Raw genomic sequence first — 22,885 nt, 5'->3', positions numbered from 1 at the left:
TTTTTATACCATTCTAGTTCATTGTGATCATTGAAGGGTTGAAGTGATGAGTTAGTTCAAGTGAATTCTAGTACACAAGTATATTGTGCTTATGATTGGCTCTTCTTTATTTTCTATCGATGTTTTGCTCCAGTAGAGAAAATTTAAAATGTTGGTTTTACATTTCATAAGCTTTATAAATAATATAAATTTGATAAGTCCAATATTAAATTAATCGATGTTGACTTTCATTGTATCGCTTTGTATCAATGTTACTTGCACTGTTTGCAATTCATCACTATTCTCTCAAGAATTAGTTTTCTATGAATTTCATGATCTGAAAATTGAAATTCAAATGCTATTTGGATGACTTTCACATTCCACTGGTTTTTTTTCAATAATTGTTACGTTGAAGAGTGAGGCAATTCAATCCATTTGGAAGTAAAAGGAAATCACAGTGCGATTTAAACAGTGGATAGTAACTTTGAAATTCAGTTGCTCAATTCATTACGACTTGATACTATCATTTATAATTATAGTTGATCAGAAATATGGATTGTCTATAAGGTTTATATTTCAGTTTGACCAATCTTCTATCACAGTCTCGCTTTCATTCATAAACATTGCCGTGCTACCAATTTTTCCTTAAACGGTTGGAATAGCATTTAACACCTATCAACCTAAGAATAGTTGTCGGCTCCAATAAAATAGATTCTTGATAAACTGTGAATGGATCTATTGCCTATGAATGAGAAATCCAGTTTTCAGAGCAAATTAACTTATAATCTTCAGATGAAATTACACAAAATACAGAAAGAGAAAATATCTTAATCCTAATTATTTCAAGAGTTATTACGAACTAAAATACTTATCTAGTTTACAGTTGAAACACAGTGGCTATTGGCTTTACTACACTAATAGCTAATTATGCACAAAAATTTATATAAAACTCAATTTAAAACATTAATAAATGAAAATGATTTAGAGCAAAACTCCACGACAATACTTGTAGCCAACCATTTTTCAGAAGAAGGGCAGAACAGGAAAAAACATAAGTTGCCAGTCACGAAACCAACGCCCTGTTCAATATCGATCTCCACAGACACGTCATCAAAAAATTATAACTTATAAGTTTAGAACTCACATTCTACATCTGTTCTCAATAAAACTTTATTTTAAAATGTTATTTTAAATTTTTATATATATCTCGATTTAAATAAACCATTTATCTAGTAATTTGTTAACCCTGCCTCGGTGACATCATGGAACAATGCAACAAACATTTACGATAATAAATTCTCCGTCAAAAAGTTTGTCCGTCTATTGATGACTCTGACATTTACTATAAAGTTCCAAAGATCTCGAATTGAAGATTCGATTCAAATGTGAGAAAAAATGTAATATTACAAATACCCCCCTCTTGACATAAAAAAATTTTACTGTTTGAAAATTTAAAGAAAAAATTTACATTGACCCTAATGAAAATTGTTGAAATTTAAATTCGAGAACAGTAACAATTTTTTCTAGAAAAACATTACATGTCATCCAAAAATATTGAAAATTATTATAAAAATTCATCAATAGCGTTTGTTATATGTTTCCAAACAATATCTCAAAATATAGAATATCAAATTTACTTTTGATTTAGCTTTATAATTTAAAGAAAAATATCTCAACAGAAAGTTTAATATGTAAAGAATAGTTTTTTGAAATTGCACATAAATTTAATAGATAGAAAAATTATAAAAAAAAATTATGTATGTTGAATGAAAAATTTATTATTATTATATATTTTTATTTTTAAATGAATTGATGAATTGTTACATTTAATTTTCACATAAAATTTCAATAAATCAAAAAATGTTAATTTCTTTCACTATTGACGCGGTTGATTTTATTGATGCACATTTTGGAAAACAGTCCGTTAAGGCACTCAGTATGATTTTCAGTTAAGTGTGACTCCAATGTGATGACGTTAAGTGTTGGGCTGATCTGGATGCACGTAGTGTTGGGCTGATACTTGTAGTCGACTGCTGCATACCAAACTCGATACAGGTGACATCTCAGTTAGCATTGCTTCATGTTTGTAGTAGACGGCTGCATTCCAAACTTGATACCGGTGACATCTCAGTTAGCATTGCTTCATGTTTGTAGTAGACGGCTGCATTCCAAATTCAATACAGAGTCACATAAATTTTGTATCATATTTGTAATTATACAATGTACATTTCAGGCTTGAAATGACAATGTAATTCGTTTTTTGGAAAAGAGATAGACGCTGCATACAGGATTAATTTAGGTGAGGATTAATTTAGGTAAGGTTTGGTTTTTTGATATTTTCAGCTTTCAAGGTTTAGAGTTCTGCATACAGGAATAATTTAGGAGAGGATTTTTTGAATCAATTCTTTCATGATACTGTGACTGTTCTTCTGAATTCAAAGTTGTGAATGTGAACATGGATGGCAATTACCTCCAGGTAATGCAGTAGTGTTGAAGTTTGAGATACAGAGTCAGCAATAAGCATTGGCATTGCTATTTGCGTATGCTTTGGTGTCGGCTTTGGCATCGGCGTTGATATTGGCATTGGCGCAGGCATTGGCATTGGCGTAGCTATTGGCATTGGCGCAGGCATTGACATCAGCACAGGCATCGGCGTTGATTTTGGTGTTGGCATCAGCATTGGCGCAGGCATTGGCGTAGCTATTGGCATTGGTGCAGCATTGGTGCAGATTTTGGCATTGGCGCAGGCATTGACGTAGCTATTGGCATTGGCGCAGGCATTGATATCAGCACAGGCATCGGCGTAGATTTTGGCATTTTGGCGTAGTTATTAGTGTTGATATTGTTGTAGGTATTAGTGTAGGCATCAGCATTGGCACAGATTTTGGCATCAGCATTGGCGCAGATATTGGCTTCGGCGCAGGCATCGGCGTAGATTTTGGCGTAGTTATTGGTGTTGATATTGGTGTTGACATTGGCGTAGTTATTGGTGTAGGCCGCAGCGTAGATTTAGGCGTAGATATTGGCGTAGTTATGTCACACTAGTTTGAAAATCACCCAAATGTTCTTAACACTCTTCATGGCGTTCACTTGTTAATGATTTCGAGATTCACATGATAACTATTTCAATGTTAATGTCTGTGCTGTACCTGTTATCTTAAAATGCTTATAAACTAAGAAGAAAAACTTGATTAGGCTATCCATACAATCTAATACACATGAAAATTATTTTTAAATATTTATGAAATTGAAATTTGTTAACATCTTATTATACAGTCAGCAATACATAAATTGTGAAATATGGACATATCAATGATAAATTTAAAAAAATTATTTTCATCTATTCACTGTTCAAATATCAACATTTTAATCCATTCTTCAAAATAGAAATATAATTTCATAACACCCTGTATCATTATCAAAATTGTAAAAAACATACATCATCACAACAAAAAAATAATTTCAATACATATTTCAATAATTTCAGACAATTGATCTTCTATTCATAATCATTTCATAATATATCTGCATTTCATTATCATTTAATATAACATTTCATTTATAGCATGTTCATTTCACATTTATGATTTATCATTCAGGGTTTCAAAATTATTTAGTTTTAATTTTGTTCAAAAATTGTATAAAAAGCAAATTATTTAATATTATTAATCATCGTTTGTTGGATACTATAGTTTATTTCGACTCTTCAATGTTCTAAACACAAACTACATTTCATGACAAAACTTTACTATCAATCATTAAACAAGAAACCATTCAAAACATCAATAATATTTTGCTTCAAAGGCAAACAATATTCATAAGTAATCATCATTTTGCATCTATGGCAATCAACATTATTAATCATTATTTTGCATCTATGGCAATCAACATTATTAATCAACACAAAAAATATTATCTCATTACTGCCTCTCTAAGTCATAACCTCTGTTATTCCTTCTTTAGGCAATAATGGGTTTCCATCTCAAAAAACAATCACATACCAGCAAAATTCTAATCAACAAACCCCACTAAAAATTCTACATACACTCCAGCATCCATTTCAAACGATAATCAATCATATCAAAATTTATAGAACAAACAGATTTAAAATTAAAAAAAAAAAATCAATTACAAAACACTTATTTCAATTAATAATATAACAAAACGTTTTAAATTAAACCAATTATTTTTTTTTTAAATAATTTAAAATTTTAAAGACTGTATAATAAGTACAAACATTTCAAGATTATAATACAAAGATGATCAAGATGAAATATGGGTAAATAAGTTCCCTAAAAAATACAGACAAGAGAAAAAGAAAACTGGGTAAATAAATTCCCTAAAACAATACAAAGAAGAGAAAGATTAATTAGAGCCTATCCTACATGTCAGTACTGAACTTTCATGAGGAAGTATATTTAATAAAATATACTACTATAGAATTTTTGTAAATTCCAAGTATGACTCTAATTTGTTATAATTGTGAGCTATCACTCCCACAAAAACAACTGGTGAAGGAAAAAAATGTTGACTATTGTGACTGGGTGGAAAGTTCCTAGATGTCTGTAAGGCAATGTGATAGCAGACTCTAGTATCGGACCACAAAAACAAAAGTATGCAAAAGGTTTTACAAACATTTGATGTTGCAGTCATAAGGTTTTTATATCGCAAACAAGTAGGTCAGATAATCGAGTCCAGCCGTATGTGGTTCACGCCCACACCTCTAAAAGAATCACACCTACTTGTCTACCAAAAATCCAAAGTATTGGACAGCAAAAAAAAAAATAAAATGCAAAATGGGTTAAAAGCCCAGAAGAAAACTATAACCTAATTACATATGGCTTATGGCACAATATGCAATGAAAGATGAGAATATGGGACATAATTGCTCTGAAAAACCTAATTACCTAATATGATACCTAAAAAAAAAAATAGACATGATTAAAATATGTAATACATGATGAAAAAATATACCGCAAGCAAACAATTATTTACACAACAATGGATAGATTTTAGAAAAGTTAAGTTTTATCAACAATTAAAGATTAGGAAAATAAGCTACTATTTCAACTTCTAATATTATTTCAAAAAAAAAATACAAATTTAAATGACTATGGACAAGATTGGTTAAGATATGTATCATAGAAGAAATTTACTGAATATTACACAAAGACAGGAAAGAATCGAAAATTGAAAAGATTAAGGGCCAAGAAAATAGGCTACAGGAAAGAAAAAAGATACAATTATGGACTCTTACCATACGTAGTATTTACGGTCATTGCTATTCTGAATCCCGGCATGACACAGGATTCCTAATCATTGTGTGCTTTCTGATGGTATTTCTTCATCATATATTGATTGACTCTCACAATTTTACCTGTACTTATCTCTTCCAGTTTGAAACACCCTTTATTGAGATCATCTCTTATTATGTAAGGTCCACGATATTTAGGACACAGCTTGGCAGAAAACTTCTTCAGCTTGCTCGACAAAATGTAATTTCGAATTACAACTAGATCATCAACTTTGAATTTATACTTGGGTTTATTATGCATATTCTGTTTGAATCTCCTGATGACACCTCTATTCTTTATTCTGTACAGTATTCGTTTGTTTCTGATACTTTCTTCTTCAAGTTCAAACTTATTTTCTACAGGATATTTGATATACTTGAAAACAAGATGTGCCAATTTATGATTCATCATAAGCTCCATGGGTATGTGACCAGTCGATTCATGAAAATTGTTGTTGATGACAAATTCAACCTTATCAATATACTTGTACCAAATATTATGCTTATTTACAGGAACATAAGTTCTCAATATGCGATTGACCTCTTTCAATGGCCTTTCACTAAGATTTGCCTGGGGATGATAAACTGAAATGTAGTAATATTTTATACCTAATCTTTCCATAGATTCTTTCCACAATCTGCTTTGAAAACAAGTACCATTATCACTGATTATATATTCAAATTTACCAAATTCATTTACATATTTCTCAACAACTTTTACTAAATTATGAGCGTTAGCCTTAACTATAGGATACAACTTTGTAAACTTAGTAAAGCCATCATGAATAATGCACATCCATTTGTACTTGCCACCTGGTAATTCTCCATAGACATCAATGAACACTTTGTGATGTTTTTTCTCAGAAATTATGGTATGCATTTCTAATAATTTCTTTTCATTTGATGTCTTTACAAGTTGACAATACTTACAGTATCTTATAGTTTTGGTAACAAGTCTGTAACAATCTTTTATGTAAAAAGTTTCTTCAATAAATTTGCATGTTTTTGATATACCTACATGACCTAATCTTTCATGAAATTCAACTATCAATTCTTCATACAGTGCTGAAGGCACACAAACTTTCCAAAAACTATTCTTTCCAGATTTTCTAGTGAACAAAAGATCATCATTTACTTTAAAAAATTTGTTGATATTCAAATTACCTGTCTCCAACTTTTCTCTTACATTTTTTAACCAAACATCATCTTTTTGAATTTCTTTGATCTTCTTTACTATCTCGATTAACTTGTTATCACTCTTAATGATATTCAATACCTTGAATTCATTTGAATTTCGATTTTCTAAATTACCTTCATAATCAGTTCTAGAAATGATATCTGGCACAATGTTATCCTTTCCTGCTACAAATTCCCACTCAATATTAAAATTCTGTAATGCAAGAATCCATCTTCCCAACCGACCATGTCCTATCTTACATTTTTTTAAAAAGGTCAAGGCTTTATGATCTGTACGGACAACTATTTTTTGATTACCAAAATAATTTTGAAGTTTCATCAAGCCAAATAATACAGCTAAACATTCTTTCTCACATATTGTGTAATTTAATTCAGATTTCGTTAAGCTTCTGCTAGCATATGCAATGACTCAATGTTCCTTATCTTCACCTTCCTGAAATAACTCAGCTGCAATTCCTACATCACTGGCATCAGTGGCCAAAATGAAATTTTTGTTATAATCAGGATGTTTCAAGATCACACAGTCGATGAACCTATCTTTGATTTCTTGAAAGGTATCATTATCTTTTTCAGTCCAATTGAATTTATTTTTCTTGCATAGAAGATGCTTAAAACGATTTGTCAAGTATGAATAATTTTTTTGAAACTTTCTGTAAAAATTACAGAGACCTATGAATGACTGCAATTGTTTCAAATTTTGAGGAATGGGAAATTTCTGAATAGCATTTAGCTTAGAGTCATCTGCTTCAATACCATTTTTACTGATAATATAACCCAAATACTTTATCTTATCTGCAATAAATTTCGATTTATTCAGTTTCAACTTCAAATTACTTTCCCTCAACTTATTGAATAATAGTTCAATTCGACTGATATGTTGTTCAAGAGATATACTAGAAATGGCAAGATCATCAATATAAGCAATAGTAAATTCACAAACCTCTTCACCTAGCATTTTGTACAAGCACTTGATAAATTCAGAACCACTAATATTCAATCCAAATGGTAGATGTGTATATTGATAAGTCTGTCCAAAAACATTGAAAGCTACATACTTTTTACTATCTTCAGTTAATTTTACCTGATTGAAACCTTGAGTGAGATCAAAACTGCTAATGTAGTTGCACTTATTGAAACGAATGATCAAGTTATCTATTGGTTCAGTTTCTGTAAAATCCCTTATTATGTACTTATTTATTTCTCTTCCATCTAAACATAATCGAATTTCATTGTTTGGTTTTTTCACTACTACCATAGGGCTTGTATATTCAGAACTACCTGGTTCAATGATTTTCTGATCTAACATTTTCTTCAATTCTTTCTTGACTTGATCTCTATACTGATATGGAATCGGATAACTCTTCTTATCTAATTTCACATCATTTTTCATTTTAAGTTGACATAAATAGTCTTTTGCAGATCCAGGACTATCAGAGAAAATATCTTTGTTATTTTCAAATACTTCAATTAATTGGTTTACCAATTCAGGAGATTCATCGCTTAGCTGTAATCTTAAATTATCAATCTGCTGATTCCATAAAGTATCAAACGTTTCTTGATCTCTTACTATGTTAACATGAAAAAGTCTATTGTACTTCAAGGTATCCTTTTTTATAAATGGAAAACAACAATCTTTCAGTGATATCATATTTTGATTAAAATCAATAATTGCTCCAGCATCTTTTAAGAAATCACAACCCACCAAAATATCCACATTTAAATCTTGAACTATAAGAAAAACTATTGGCAATTCTAACTTACCAAAAAATACCTCTAACATAATCTGTTTATTTACTTTCTTATGTCTCATACCAGTAGCTACAACTATACTTACATTAGGAGCTGGTACCAAGTTCAACTTGAGATTGTTTTTCTTCATTTCATCAACAAGTTTCTCATTAATTACATTTACCTCAGAGCCGGTGTCAATAATCATTTGATATTTCTTATTGAAAATTTGTACTTCTATTTCTGCTAAGTCATATCCAGTAGGTGGGGTATTCTCTTGTTCTTCCAATAGTTCATTAAAAATACAACCTATCATGTATGGTTCTTCTTGACAAACAGTTTCAGATTTACTCATATCTTCATCTACCTGAATTTCTGGAGTATGTACCATATTTACACTTGATGCTTTAATATGACTTTCTTGATAACTAGGCATTACTTCATTACTTAAATTCTTACAGCTATTTTCTTGCACATGAATTTGACTGATTAATTCTGGCTTTCTTACTTCAAACCTGTTTGAAGTTTCTGAATCAAAATTTATTTTATTCATGTCAACAGTTATATCAAAATTTGACCTTTCCTTAACTGGGAGAGCAGGGCTGTCGTTTCGTCGTCCCATTATTAGTTTAAAGGAGCATTATGTCTTGGACGATTTGCATTTGTCTGATTTGAAGTTTGAGCAGGCATATAACCTGGCGGTGGGAGGCTGAAATCTAACTGGTAGTTGTTAGCTGGTCGATTTGGATTTGATTGATTTGAATTCACAAGTTGATGATTTCTATTATCTCTGAAATTATGCTGAAAATTTTGATCTCTATGACCATTATTGTTTGGTCCATTTTGGTACCGTCGATTTTGGAAATAATTCCTACCTCCTTGATACTGCTTATTATTATCATGAAACATCACACCATTTGAATTCTGAGACCTATTTCTATCATCCCTATGTTCATTCTGATGAAAACTTATTGTTTTATTTTGACTTCCAGCTTGAGCATTGTTATGATCACGGGGCATTTGTCTGTTTACTTTGTAAGTGTCAGTATTGTCAAACTCATTCAACAAACAAATAAACTCATCACTAGTCTTAATGTTACGAATAATAGCAGCTGTAGATATGGTTTCATCAAAATGACCTTTCAAAAACTTGAAAATAGTATCTTTATCTAAGGCTGGAATTAGATTCTTAGCAATGTTGAAACGAGAAATATAATACTCAGTAAGATTCTTAGATAAGTTTGGCTTATATTTTCCAAATCTCAAATCATCTCTAGCAGATGACTGAATGTTGTCTGACCACATTCTAGCAATGAATTTCTCTTTAAATTCTTCAAAGTTATTTATATCAAAACGGATGAAAATCCACCAATCACGATGAGCAAAATTTGAATTAAAATTGTTTTCCAAAATACCCTTAATTTTGATCCAGTTTGTGATTTCATTTCTCTCAAGATACTCGGTCAAGTTTATTAAGAAATGCATTGGATTCTTTTTGTCAATTTGCATTTGGAATTCAAACCTATCGAAATTACTATTGTTACCAGTATGATTACACATCGGTTTTGATGACATGTTAATTTTATTTATGTTTTTTCTAACCTCAGTTATAGCAGCTGTATTTTCTTGACAATCTATTTTCAAAGAGGATAATACCTTGATTTCCTTGTTTACTTTTTCGTTTAATTCTACAACCTCTTTTTCAACATGCTTAATACTTTCATTGTTTTCTGCATTGATAGCATTTTGTGTCATATTTTGTTGCTCAACTATGATCTTATTTTTATTTACTCTTTCATTAACCTCACTGACCCTATCAGAAACTTGAATGATTTTGTTTTGCATTGATGTTTCTACATCTAACATTGATATTTCAAGATCATTAGTTTTCTGCTGTAGATGACCTATTTCTTTGTGATTTTTACTTAATGTATCATTTATCTCTTTCATTTCCCGCTTTGTACTAACCTGATCTAGTCTTATGCTAGCAAATTCTTGCTTCATATCATCAAACCTAGCATTAAACTTAGCATTTTGCTCATCAATCTTAGCATTTTGCTCATGTTTCAAATTATCAAATCTTTGTGTTAGGAACTCTATAAGATTTATATCATTTTTAGCTCCTACCATACTTGTTTCATTTGATATTTCTACTACTTTCTCATGACTTGTTACATTTGAAATGTTTTCACTTACACTAACACTATCGTTTGAGTCATTGTTTAAGGTTAGGTCTAAATCTTGTGATTCTTCATCTAAGTTTTGAATGTTTTCACTGGATAAAACTTCATTATTTTTATTGCTCTCCATCTTGCTACTGCGTAAAAAATATTTACTCATTAGAACCTGAACTTTCTTGAACCGATTTCCCACTCAGCAGAAATTCCCATTCACAATTCATCAAGATATCTATCCTACCAATAATTTTTTTATAACCAGGGATATATTTTGTAGTTTGAGTCCCCCACCAGGGCGTACCATTTGCCGTGCTACCAATTTTTCCTTAAACGGTTGGAATAGCATTTAACACCTATCAACCTAAGAATAGTTGTCGGCTCCAATAAAATAGATTCTTGATAAACTGTGAACGGATCTATTGCCTATGAATGAGAAATCCAGTTTTCAGAGCAAATTAACTTATAATCTTCAGATGAAATTACACAAAATACAGAAAGAGAAAATATCTTAATCCTAATTATTTCAAGAGTTATTACGAACTAAAATACTTATCTAGTTTACAGTTGAAACACAGTGGCTATTGGCTTTACTACACTAATAGCTAATTATGCACAAAAATTTATATAAAACTCAATTTAAAACATTAATAAATGAAAATGATTTAGAGCAAAACTCCACGACAATACTTGTAGCCAACCATTTTTCAGAAGAAGGGCAGAACAGGAAAAAACATAAGTTGCCAGTCACGAAACCAACGCCCTGTTCAATATCGATCTCCACAGACACGTCATCAAAAAATTATAACTTATAAGTTTAGAACTCACATTCTACATCTGTTCTCAATAAAACTTTATTTTAAAATGTTATTTTAAATTTTTATATATATCTCGATTTAAATAAACCATTTATCTAGTAATTTGTTAACCCTGCCTCGGTGACATCATGGAACAATGCAACAAACATTTACGATAATAAATTCTCCGTCAAAAAGTTTGTCCGTCTATTGATGACTCTGACATTTACTATAAAGTTCCAAAGATCTCGAATTGAAGATTCGATTCAAATGTGAGAAAAAATGTAATATTACAACATGATAATCCTAAATAAGTTGGTTACCTTAAATATGTAGCTTATCTTACGTTGAACAGTGTACAATATAAACAGTTTCCATTAAATTACTATTATGATAATCATTGGAATTTCTGCCTGTGATTGAGAAAAAGTCATTTTATGAGCCTTGAAATTCATACCTAGAAAAAGTTGCATTATTACTAGAAATTTTGTTATTTTTACTATTTATTATAGGACTTTACATTGATTTTTGTGATTATAGAGATCAACTACTTTATTCTGAATCAGGATAAGGATAAATAGGGAAATTGTGAGATGGGGATAACATCCATAGTTACATAGCATCAATTTGAAAGCTCTGATAATAATGATTTGAACGGAACTGCGATTCTGGCTTGGTATTGCCTCTTCATGTTCAGTGAGAATAGTAAGCTTCAGAATAATTCGTTCTCACTATATTTGATAATATTTGGTAACATTTGTTAATATTTGAACCGAATGTGCAACAAATTAATCTACTTTCAGCTTGAAAATTTTTTTTGTTCACGTGATCTGATGATATTCATTCCATTATCAAGTGTTTAAATTATAAAGAGTGATGAAACAAGTTAAAACACAGGAAAAGCTACGAAAATAAATTTTGAATCTTCATTTTTCACAAAATAAGGATGAGAAGAAGAGTCGGACACATAATATATCATGAAACTTCGTTGAAAAACATCATTATCTGAAACTAGAGTTATCAAATTGTGTTACCTCTGACTCGTAAGGAGAAGGCACACTTCAAATTAATATAATAAATTCTGTGAGAAAACAACGAAATCCTAATTTTTATCATGAGCATGTTTAAATCATGAAAATTGTAATATTTTTTAAGAGTATTGAAAAGTGAAAATCTATATACTGCGCATGTCAAAACAATAGACAAAATTGATTGTTTCGAGCAACATACTGTAAATGAGATGCAATGTAGACAGCAGTATTATTCTGTTTACTATGGTGAAGGGAGTCAGCCGCGTCGGCTGTTTCCCCTTCCACAGCGTCAACTTGAATCGCAAATACCTAACAATATACATCAATGGATTCGCAATGAATGTGGCTACAATAATTATTCGTCACATTGTTCTTTAAAACTACTTGCTTCGAAGTTAATCGGAGAAAACAAAAAAATCAAATCGAAAAACCCCTAAATTTTTACATTATATTATTTTATTAAGGAAACTGTACGATTTATTGAGGAAATGAATTCGACTAATATTGTAGTCCTTAATTTAACGAAACGAATGGCACATGATAGATTTTTTCCGATTAATGGTTACAGAGATAATTGATTTCCAGTTTGCTGTTTACTATGGCTAAGAGAGTCAGCCGCGCCGTTCCGCGTCGACTGTTTCCCCTTCCACGGCGTCAAATCGAATAGCAAATACATAACAATATACATCAATGTATTTGCAATAAGAGTGGCTACATTAATTATTCGGCTCATTTTTCTTTAAAACTACTTGCTTCGAAGTTAATCGAAGAAAACAAAAAAATCAAATCGCAAACCCCCTCAATTTTTACATATATATTATTTTATCAAGAAAACTGTTGATTTTATTGAAAAAATGAATATAACTAATATTGTAGTCCATAATGTAACGAATCGAATGGCATATAATAAAGCTGTTTCCGATCAATGGGTACAGAGATAATTGATTCTCCGTGATTACCTGCATTTTTCAACTTTGAGGGGGGCTAGGGGGGAAAGCTCCAAGGGGATTTCTTGGGACTTTTGGGAGAATGACCCTCTGGGAGGGTTCTATCGATGGTAGAAGATTCAGCTTTTATTTAATTCTCGGATCGAAAAAACCTTAATTGACTGGGCTATTTTGCCTTTCAACGAACATGAGCATATGTTTCATAATGTTAAAAATCAGCTGTTAATCATTCGCCGTACCGTACTCCGAACTATTCGCCGTGGTGCCGCTTGTTCTAACTGCTCGCCTCACCTCACTCCGAATGCTGAACTTTTCAGCCAATCAGAGCCCTCGATTACAATTCGCCGTGCATCTCGCTCCACAATATTTTGGCTATCCATCACAAGTGGAAAACATGCGAACATGAATACAGTATGGGCAATTTTTTATTTGATTAAATTCATGTTTTGAAGAATTCATTGTTACGAATGATAAATTGATAGGAGCTTATAAATATTTTCTAATTCAAATGAAATAACTTCTGAAAAAAATAATGATTGGATAAATACCAATATTGAATTATTGTTGACCAAGAACTCAGTACATCGACAATTCATTCAACTAATTCTGTATTGATGAAATTATAATCATTTTCTCTATTGATAATCAATTTCATCAACTAATCATCAACTAACTGAAAAAAGGACTTCAATTTCCATGAATTTATTACTATATAAATCAATAGATCTATATAAATCTAAAGTGTAGGTCATATCTAAATTCACAAAGAGTTCGATTCTTGTTGGCAAGATAGATGTTATTCAATGCAGAAATCATTGTTATTTTACTAAAAGATAGGATAAAATGAATAGTTCTCTTCCAGGGGGAGTTTTGACAACCAACAAAACTCATTTTTCATTTGAAGAAATAATATAAAAAAGGTGCATAGGACCTCACTTTTTTGTTCAGCTTGCCAAAATAACCCTCATTTCAATATTAAAATTTTCGACTGACTGTACAGTGAGTCAATCATTCTATCAAGGCTTGAATAATTTTGAAATTTTAATCAAATAAAAATGGTAGAGAATAATTATCATGTAGATATCAACACCTTTACTTAAAGACATAATTATTAACTGCATGCATCTTCATATTGCCGATACAGCATTGATAAAACTGTAGACGTTTATTTAGCAGTCTCAAAAAACTGTTCTAGCTGAAAAATTAATAATACATGCCACGTGTAGTGGGCTTATAAATTCCATCAGGAAAACGAATTTCAAAACTATGGCTCTCCTAAACATATGTTTTTGAGATAATTTCTTTGATGCAGCTGTTTCACATTCACCATTATAAATTATATAGAGTTTGTGAAAATAAAAATATTTATTGATTACCAAAACAATACTATTATTATATCAATGATAATAATCAATTATTAAAACAATACTTTTATTATATCAATAATAATATTATTAAACATATTTATCAATTATCAGAACAATATTATTGAGGTTGAGTGGAATCAGGTAGAAAGCAATAATAGAACAGATGTTCTTTTTTTAATTTCTATCATATTATTTTGTTATTTCCAATGATTACAACATATGTTAGAATATCACATGTCAATAAATAAATATTATCTCATTTCCATATGGCACTCACCTTACCATGTTCATAACCTTACTTAATAGGATCCTTTTTCATCCTTTGAAACCCTTAGAGGCAAAATATCTCAAAATCCGTTCTTAGTGCGCGTCTAGCATGTTTGAAGAATATTTTTGCAGAGTTTCAAGTCTGTAGGACAATATTAGTTTGAGCTGTAGTGTGATTTTACATCAAAATTTTCGAAAAATGCCCTCTCCTGGACCCCCCTGTGCTCCTGATCGAAATTTTTCTGCATAGATCTAATTTTTTTTCGTAGCTGAACAAAAAAGTTCCTCATGACTTTGCTGTGCAATGAGCGGTTAAAAAGTACAAAATTTTGGGGGGGGCCCAGCTCCCTCAGGGGGGCAAATTCCTGAAAATCCTTTCTTAGTGGATGTTTTCAGGCTACCATAAACAATCGTGCAAAATCTCAAGTTTTTAGGCTCAGTAGATTGGGCTGTGGTGTGATTTCAGTCTGTAGGGGCTTAGCCTTTTATAGAGATGACTAAGCTATACCTTCAAGCGTTTGGAATCATGATGCCTCCTTCATTTCTCGTCGCCATTGAATATCGGGCAAGAAGTCAGGCGCCCAGACAGACTTATATGGGAAAACATCGACTTTTATTGTGTTATATCTTTCGACATACTTGATGGATTTCAATATAATTTTTTTCAACTTTTCGTCATTTCCATTACCATATGATACAATGATTTGTTCATTGAACATTATTTTTAACTCGACCAAACATCTAATTTAGTGAACCTACCTCACTACAGATTTTGATCCATTCTATTAGCAAATGAATCTCATTTTAAAAATATTTTCCTGTTACCATGTATTTAGGATATGGAAAATAAAACATTCATTATAGATCGCTAATATTACCGTATATTTTATTAGATGGCAAATAATAATAAATTAACTGTTATCACAATATTTCGTGAAACTGTTTCCATTCGTTTTGCAACTTAAGTATAGGTACCTAACTATACTCTATACTCCTCTATTTAATATAAGATAATAAATAACTACATATTATAAGAACGGGAAAAATAAAACAAAAATTATAGATTGCTAATATTACCGTATATTTTATTAGATGGCAAATAATAATAAATTAACCGTTATCACAATATTTCGTGAATCTGTTTCTCATTCGTTTTGCAACTTAAGTATAGGTACCTAACTATACTCTATACTCCTATTTATTTGATATAAGATAATAAATAACTACATATTATAAGAACGGAAAAAATAAAACAATAGCAATGATGAAGAATTTATAGACAATTTTAGCAAATAATATTTTTTATAATACAAATTTAGCATACAATATTTTCATAGTCCACAAAATATTACAATATAAGACAAATTAATGGAATGGAATATGGGTACCTATATTGTATCTATGGAAATAAAATATTTATTATAATATTACCGAAACTTATATTTTATTACTTGGCAAATAATGATAATGAATCAACCTAAGCACAATATTCCTAGAAACGATCATTTGGCACTAGGCTTAGCCTGCATGAAACATGACCGATGAAAATATAAAAATACTTACGTATGAAAAGAAATATTTTTATCTGGCGCATGCCGATTCGTACATCCATAAGCACTGCATGAAACTACCATACTTTGAATATTTTTTATTGCTTCAATAAAATAATATTATCATTTGAAAAAGGCCCTTTTTCTACACAGCGAATACAAATACCCGACTTCTTGCCCGAAATTTCTGGTAGCTACACTAGCGCAGAGGCATCATAGCGGACTTCGCTCTTCTTAATCTTATTCTCTATATCAATGCGTGAACCAGTGAACGAATGATCACGTACAGTCGGCAGCCATTGAGTAAACACGTGTAGCCATCATGTCTGAGAAATCATCTCATTTTAATTGTGGTTTATGCAAAAAACTGTTGTCCACTAATTATAATTTACAGCGTCATCTTTAAAATGTTCATAAGAGTAATAGGCCTGCGATAGAAGGAGCAATATGTCCGTTCGAAGACTGCAGAGAAACATTCAGGGTTAGTCGGACACTTGACAGGAAAGCATGCATTTCAGCCATCAATATTGATGAATTCACGTTTGCTTCTTAAGATGTTAAGTTATTTAGTAAGATGTAGTTATTGATGTAGAGAGTAGTAGTATTGATGTAGAGAGTAGTGCGTAGTATTGATGATAAGATGTAGTTGAGTTGTTTGTTGTTGACAATCTTTAAGACTAGTGACCCCCTGGGTTGGAGAACTCGCTCATGAATAATTGTATTTTGATCTTCAAAACCTGCAACTTTTAATTATTTAGAGTTGGTGAAAATTTGGAAACAGCTCAAAAACAACTACCTATGGATATAGGCCTACCAACTGAAATATAATAAAAAGGCAAAAATAAATTGTACTCACCAATGTCATAAGACTTTTGGAAAGAGGTTTTCTTATCAAATTTAAAGTTCTCCGACAACGAAATAACAGGATGCAACAGGTAGATTGGTTTTATATCGATTGTATTTAGTATGTTAGGTCCATAATGTTATCACAAGACCACAAGGACACGTCAAAAAACGAAAAAACCAAGAAAGTTAACACCTAATAGCTAGTTACAACAACAGAAACTCAAATATACGAACTCACCAGTGTGTTGTTCAACATTAAGAACTCACTGATGTAAGGCACTATAAATACTTATTTATTTATAGAGCCTTATCTATTTATAGACTTAGGTATTTATAGAGCCATACACTGATGGAATACAATGAGTTCTCCTCTCCACCAGCAATCCCCTCAGTGCGCCCTATAGTTCAACTCATATCGAGAGTCAACAAGATATCGATTGTAGAACCTTGATAATGATTAGGGCTACGGCTTTCGATATTGAACATCGATTTTGGATAACAGAGAGATTTGATTATATTTCCGCGAGTTTCCGCGAGGTGGGACAAAGTCACCCCGGTTGACGGTATAACTTATAGGGTACCGCACTACGGTATCCTGGTACCGTTGAATCTTTTAATAAATTGAAGAATTTAAAAGAAGTATTTACAACTAAGTTGAACTGTAAGTGAGTTGGAGATTTGTTAACCTACTCTCCTTTGGAATCGTCAATAGGCTATTTCAAAACTTTATTGTTATCGATGAAGGTTGTGGCATGACGGTCTAAAGCTGTATTCCCTCAAATATCAGTGTCAGTTAACGTATCCAATACTGTGAAAGTATAAGATAAGTTCTAATTATAGGACTATACACATTCCTGCTCTGTCGAGTTGATTGGGAATTGTCCACCAAACTCGAAGTGGAGGGAATTTAGATATATTATCTCGTAGCTGGTTGTTTGGCACTCAGAAAAGCTTCCACATAGCACCCCCAAATTATTCAATCAGCTCCCCAAGTTTGGGGAGCTGATTTATTTGCCAAAAATTCATACATTACAAAATTTGAAATAGACAAATCTAACAAAAACACAATATCTTAAACTAAGAAATAACATAGAATAGAACATGACTAATCATGAAAACCTAAGATAAAAGTAGAATGTTTTAGGCGCCACCAGCAAAAGAAAAATCATCTTGCCCGCTGGTGGAAGTATTAAATAAATAAAAAGAAAAACAAAAACTTGAAAAAGTAGATCAACTAAAAAGAATAAACGAGTAAATACATAGATAGCTTAAAAACGAATGAAAAACAAAATTAAATGAGAAAATTTTTTTTAAATGAGGAAAAAGACAAATCAAATTGGCACTACCACCATTCCGCTCACAGTGAAAAAAAGAACCTCTCCTTAATCCAAGTATCAATCATTCTATCTTGGACTTTTAATTTAAAATCAAAAGGTAAAATATTTATAAATCCAGTGCTCATATACATGATCTGTCTTCATAGAAAGCTCAACTTTGAATCGTGGATAATATATTTCAAAGATGTGTCAGGTCTTAAGTTATAAAACAGTTTATCAGTTCTGATAAATGTATCTTTATTTTTCACAATATGTTTAAGAAGTCTTTTGAAATAAAGTTACCTTATTGTCATTACATTAAATTCAACAAAGAGGGTTTCACTTGAATATAACCTAGGATTTTTCAAAATTTTCTGAATTAGGTACTTTTGAATCAAAAATAAATTAAGAAGGTGAGTGCCATAGGCTCCACCCCATACAACTAAACCATATTGAATTATAGACTGTACAAAAGCATAGTATATCATCCTAAGACTTTCCAAGTTGAAAATTTTGTTAATTTTGTAAAATTTATAGTTTGCATATTTTAGTTTATTGCAAAGGAAAGTTATGTGTGAACTCCACCTCAAATATTCGTCTATTATTACACCCAGATATTTAATTTCATTAACTTTTTCAATAGATGGGCAGTCACAGGTGAGAGTGTCTGTGCAGTTCAAATGCAGCTTCATTCTAAATTCTGCATTTGGTTGACCACCTGCATTTGCAGCAAAATTTATGAATTTGGTTTTTGAAATATTAAGAATAAGAGTTTGAGTCCAACCATTTTTTGTCTATATTCATGTCATCCTCAGCAACTTTAAAAACATTGGTCCAACTCTCATGCGAAAAAATTGTGGCTGTATCATCAGCAAAAGAAACTATTTTTACCATTATCAAGACTGAGTTTAAGGAAATCATTTACATACAAAAGAAAAAGAAGAGGGGATAAAACTGTTCCTTGAGGCAATCCAAAAGGGGGTAACCGCACAGCACTCTCACATGAATTAAAATTGTTTAATGAAAGAGTTTGCGACCTATCACACAAAAAGCTTTTTAACAAATCAAGAGCAATGCCTCTTATTCCTAGATTTTCTAGTTTTTTAAATAAATTATCATGGGGAACCGTATCGAAAGACTTCGAGAGATCAAGAAAAACAGCTATTGTCTTTTTATTTCTGTTTACTGTCAATTACTATCCTCAAAAAATGACTTTGTGCATCTTCTGTACCTTTGTTTGTCTGAAAACCGAATTGATTTTTTTCAAGAATATCATATTAAATTATATAATCAAATAAGCGTTTTTTCAATAATTTTTCTGTTATTTTAGCTAAATTACTAAGTAGACTTATAGGCCTATAATTGGAGGGATCATTCCTATCACCTTTTTTAAAAAATGGCTTAATTCTGGCAATTTTGAAATGGCTTGGGAAAGAAGCTTTAGTGGAAATAGTGTTCACAATATGAGCAATTGGTAAGGATATAAACTCTGCTATCTGTTTTAAAGTAACACTGCTAATTTCATCAATTCCAGGACTAGCATTATTCTTTAAAGTTTTTATTGTATCCTCCACTTCAAGAGGAGAATTCCAGTTTCCAGTTTCCACTTCAAGAGGAGAAACTGGAATTAAAAACAACGAATTAGCAAAGTTATGTCTGGGTTTAGAATATTTTAGTTCAGAATGACTATTTGTCTTTGAAATTGACCGAGCATGCATCTCCCCGACATGAGCAAAAAAGTTGTTTAAAGTGTCTGGATCAATATTAATTCCTTCATTCTCTACAGACTTTTTGTTTATGATTTCATTTACTTTTTTCCAAAGCTTTTTAGGATTACCGTTGCAATTGTTTATTTGATTCTTGTAATATATTTCCTTAGCCATTTTTATTGATTCATCTAGTATTTTCTTATAATTCTTCAAGTCTTGCTTTAGTTTTAAATTGAGTGGTTCTTTTTTCAGCCGTTTATACATTTTATCTTTATTATTTATCGATTTTATGAGTCCAGGAACAATCAATGGATTCAATGGTCTGCTCTTATGGGATATAGATACTTCATAAGTAGCCAGTTGGATATGGTTGGAAATAATATTTAGGAAATGTTCTACCAAAACATCTGTACTGTCTAAACTATTATGAACAATTTGGGACCAGGTTTCAGTGCTCAAACTTTCTTTCAATTTAGCGTAATATCTTTTTAATTTTCTTAGGCAATAAGACACTCCTGACAACATTGCATTTATAGCCTATATGAAGCGTAATTGAATAATGGTCAGTTATATTTGTCTTCAAGATATTGCTATTTAGACTATATGTATGACAAATCTATCCTTAGATATTAAAAATATATGATCTATACAAGACGTTGATAATTCTGTGACTCTGGTATTACCTTTTATAAGAGATCTTAAACCATTTTTACTCAAAATATAAATGTATTCAGCAACAAATTTATCAAAGTGATTCAAGTTTAAATTCAAATCACCTGTTAGACAAATATCAATATTGTCAGGAATGCCACTCAAGTATTTGTCTAAATTCGCCAAAAATTCATCAATTTTACTACCTATTTGGTGAAAGATAGATTCCTATCAATCTCAGAAACTTCCCACTTAATGTTTCGACATCGAGACAAATAGCATTATATTCATCAATATCACAGCTCAGTAGTTTTAATTTGTAGATTTCCCTTATATATATATATATATATATATATATATATATATATATATATATATATATATACAAAGACTATCACATTTATTCAGCTTTGAACTTTTGTTTATAATTTTAATGTTGAAGAGGAATGGAACACCATCAGCGATCCATGTTTCTGTGAGCACAATAATATCATACTTGGTTTTACTGTTCTCAAGGCAGCACAGAAATTCATTAAAATTTTTATTTATACTACGTATGTTCATTGTAAGGATATTATAAAACTTTGCATCTTTGGAATAGCAAGAGGGAATATAATTCAGATAGTCATCTATCTCATTAGTTGAAAGATTATCATTATCATACAATTCAAAGAGATCCTGTACTTCCATAATTCAGTAGTGAAGTAATATTAAAATAATAAGTACATAGTTACTTTTAAATAAATATATGATGGAGAAGAAAAACAGTCCATTTTGAAGAAAGGCAAAAATGAAAAATAATCTTTCATAATTCATAAGTTAGTTAATATTAAAATAATGAGTACATAGTTACTTTGAAATAGAGATATATGATGAAAGAAAAAAAAACAGTTCATTCCAAAGACAGGCAATAAGTAGAGAAAATAATAATAATCTTAGATTCGCGTTCTGTAAAACTAACCAAAAAAAACAAGAACATTATCATTCATACTCATTGAAAGACAGGCAAAAAATAGAGAAAATAATAATAATCTTAGATTCGCATTTTGTAAAACTAACAAAAAAAAACAAGAAAATCATCATTCATACTCATTGAAAGACAGGCAAAAAATAGAGAAAATAATAATAATCTTAGATTCGAATTTTGTAAAACTACCAAAAAAAAAACAAGAAAATTATCATTCATACTCATTGATGTCGATAAAAAATCAAAGAACAAGTCTATCTCATCTGATTTATCTATGTAGATCAATATAGAAGTAAAATGCTGAGTTCCATTCGATCCACACTTTTTGAAAAAAAAAATATTCAATGAAAAATATACACAATATAAACAATTGAAAACAACAATTTCTAATCTCATGAGAATCCGAACGTCTCCTAAGATCAGTCTTTCGACCCCGAATTCGCACCTCCAGACTCAGCAGCAGCTGCTGGATCAGCTGTCACCTGATTCTGTCCCGCAGTAGATCCTTTACTCATGTCCTCATGTCCTGGATTTGTTCCTTCGAAGAAACAAGTATCGCCGGAGAGTTTTGAGCTTTTCGAATAAAAATTTTTCCATCTTTGAACCAAACGTACTTGTAGTTTGATGCTCGAGCCAAGGTTTTAGCTAAGAAGAACAGTTGCCTGTTTTCGGAACTCATAGATGGATGAATGAATATTTTATTCTCGGAAACAAAACCAGCGTCTGATGCGGGAAAACCAGGCTTAACTTTGGCCAGGCAAATGAACTCATCTTTGTCCCATCGTCGTATAAATTTTATAATAATTGCAGGTGGATTGAGTCCTGACTTACCCAATTTAGATCTAAGCCTGTGAACAGCATCCACCAGACCGGGTTTTAAATCAAATTGTATAGTTTTGGCGACTGCTAAGAAGTAACACAACATTGAAAATATTTTCGTCTTTAGAGAAGAGTACACCATGTATATCAACACAGTTAATTCTAGAATATTGTTGTAATCCATGAACTTCCGATTTCAAATTCACAACTAGCTGTTTTAGTTCTTTGTTCTCAGATTTTAGTGAGT

General features: G+C 31.0%; 1 protein-coding gene across 9 annotated transcripts in view; it reads left to right on the top strand.

The window, feature by feature from the left end:
• Positions 1-22,885, top strand: part of LOC111060104 (meiotic recombination protein SPO11) — a 74,337-nt gene that overhangs the window by 5,586 nt on the left and 45,866 nt on the right. For 3 of the 9 annotated variants that reach the window (XM_039423869.1, XM_022347748.2, XM_022347749.2), the window contains exon 1: positions 16,606-16,811. The exons of 4 other annotated variants lie outside the window; for them this stretch is intronic. Coding sequence is in view for 2 of the 5 variants with exons in the window: in XM_039423868.1 (XP_039279802.1) it covers positions 19,914-19,966 (53 nt within the window). In the remaining 3 variants the exon portion in view is untranslated. Of the gene's footprint in view, positions 1-16,605; positions 16,812-19,884; positions 19,967-22,885 lie in introns of those variants that run through there. 2 more of the 9 variants (XM_039423868.1, XM_039423862.1) reach the window with 1 other exon arrangement.

The sequence above is a fragment of the Nilaparvata lugens genome, chromosome 3 (assembly GCF_014356525.2).
Source record: "Nilaparvata lugens isolate BPH chromosome 3, ASM1435652v1, whole genome shotgun sequence".
NCBI lineage: Eukaryota > Metazoa > Arthropoda > Insecta > Hemiptera > Delphacidae > Nilaparvata > Nilaparvata lugens.
The sequence above is the reverse complement of the archived record's forward strand: the minus strand, read 5'-3'. Positions and strand labels throughout refer to the sequence as shown.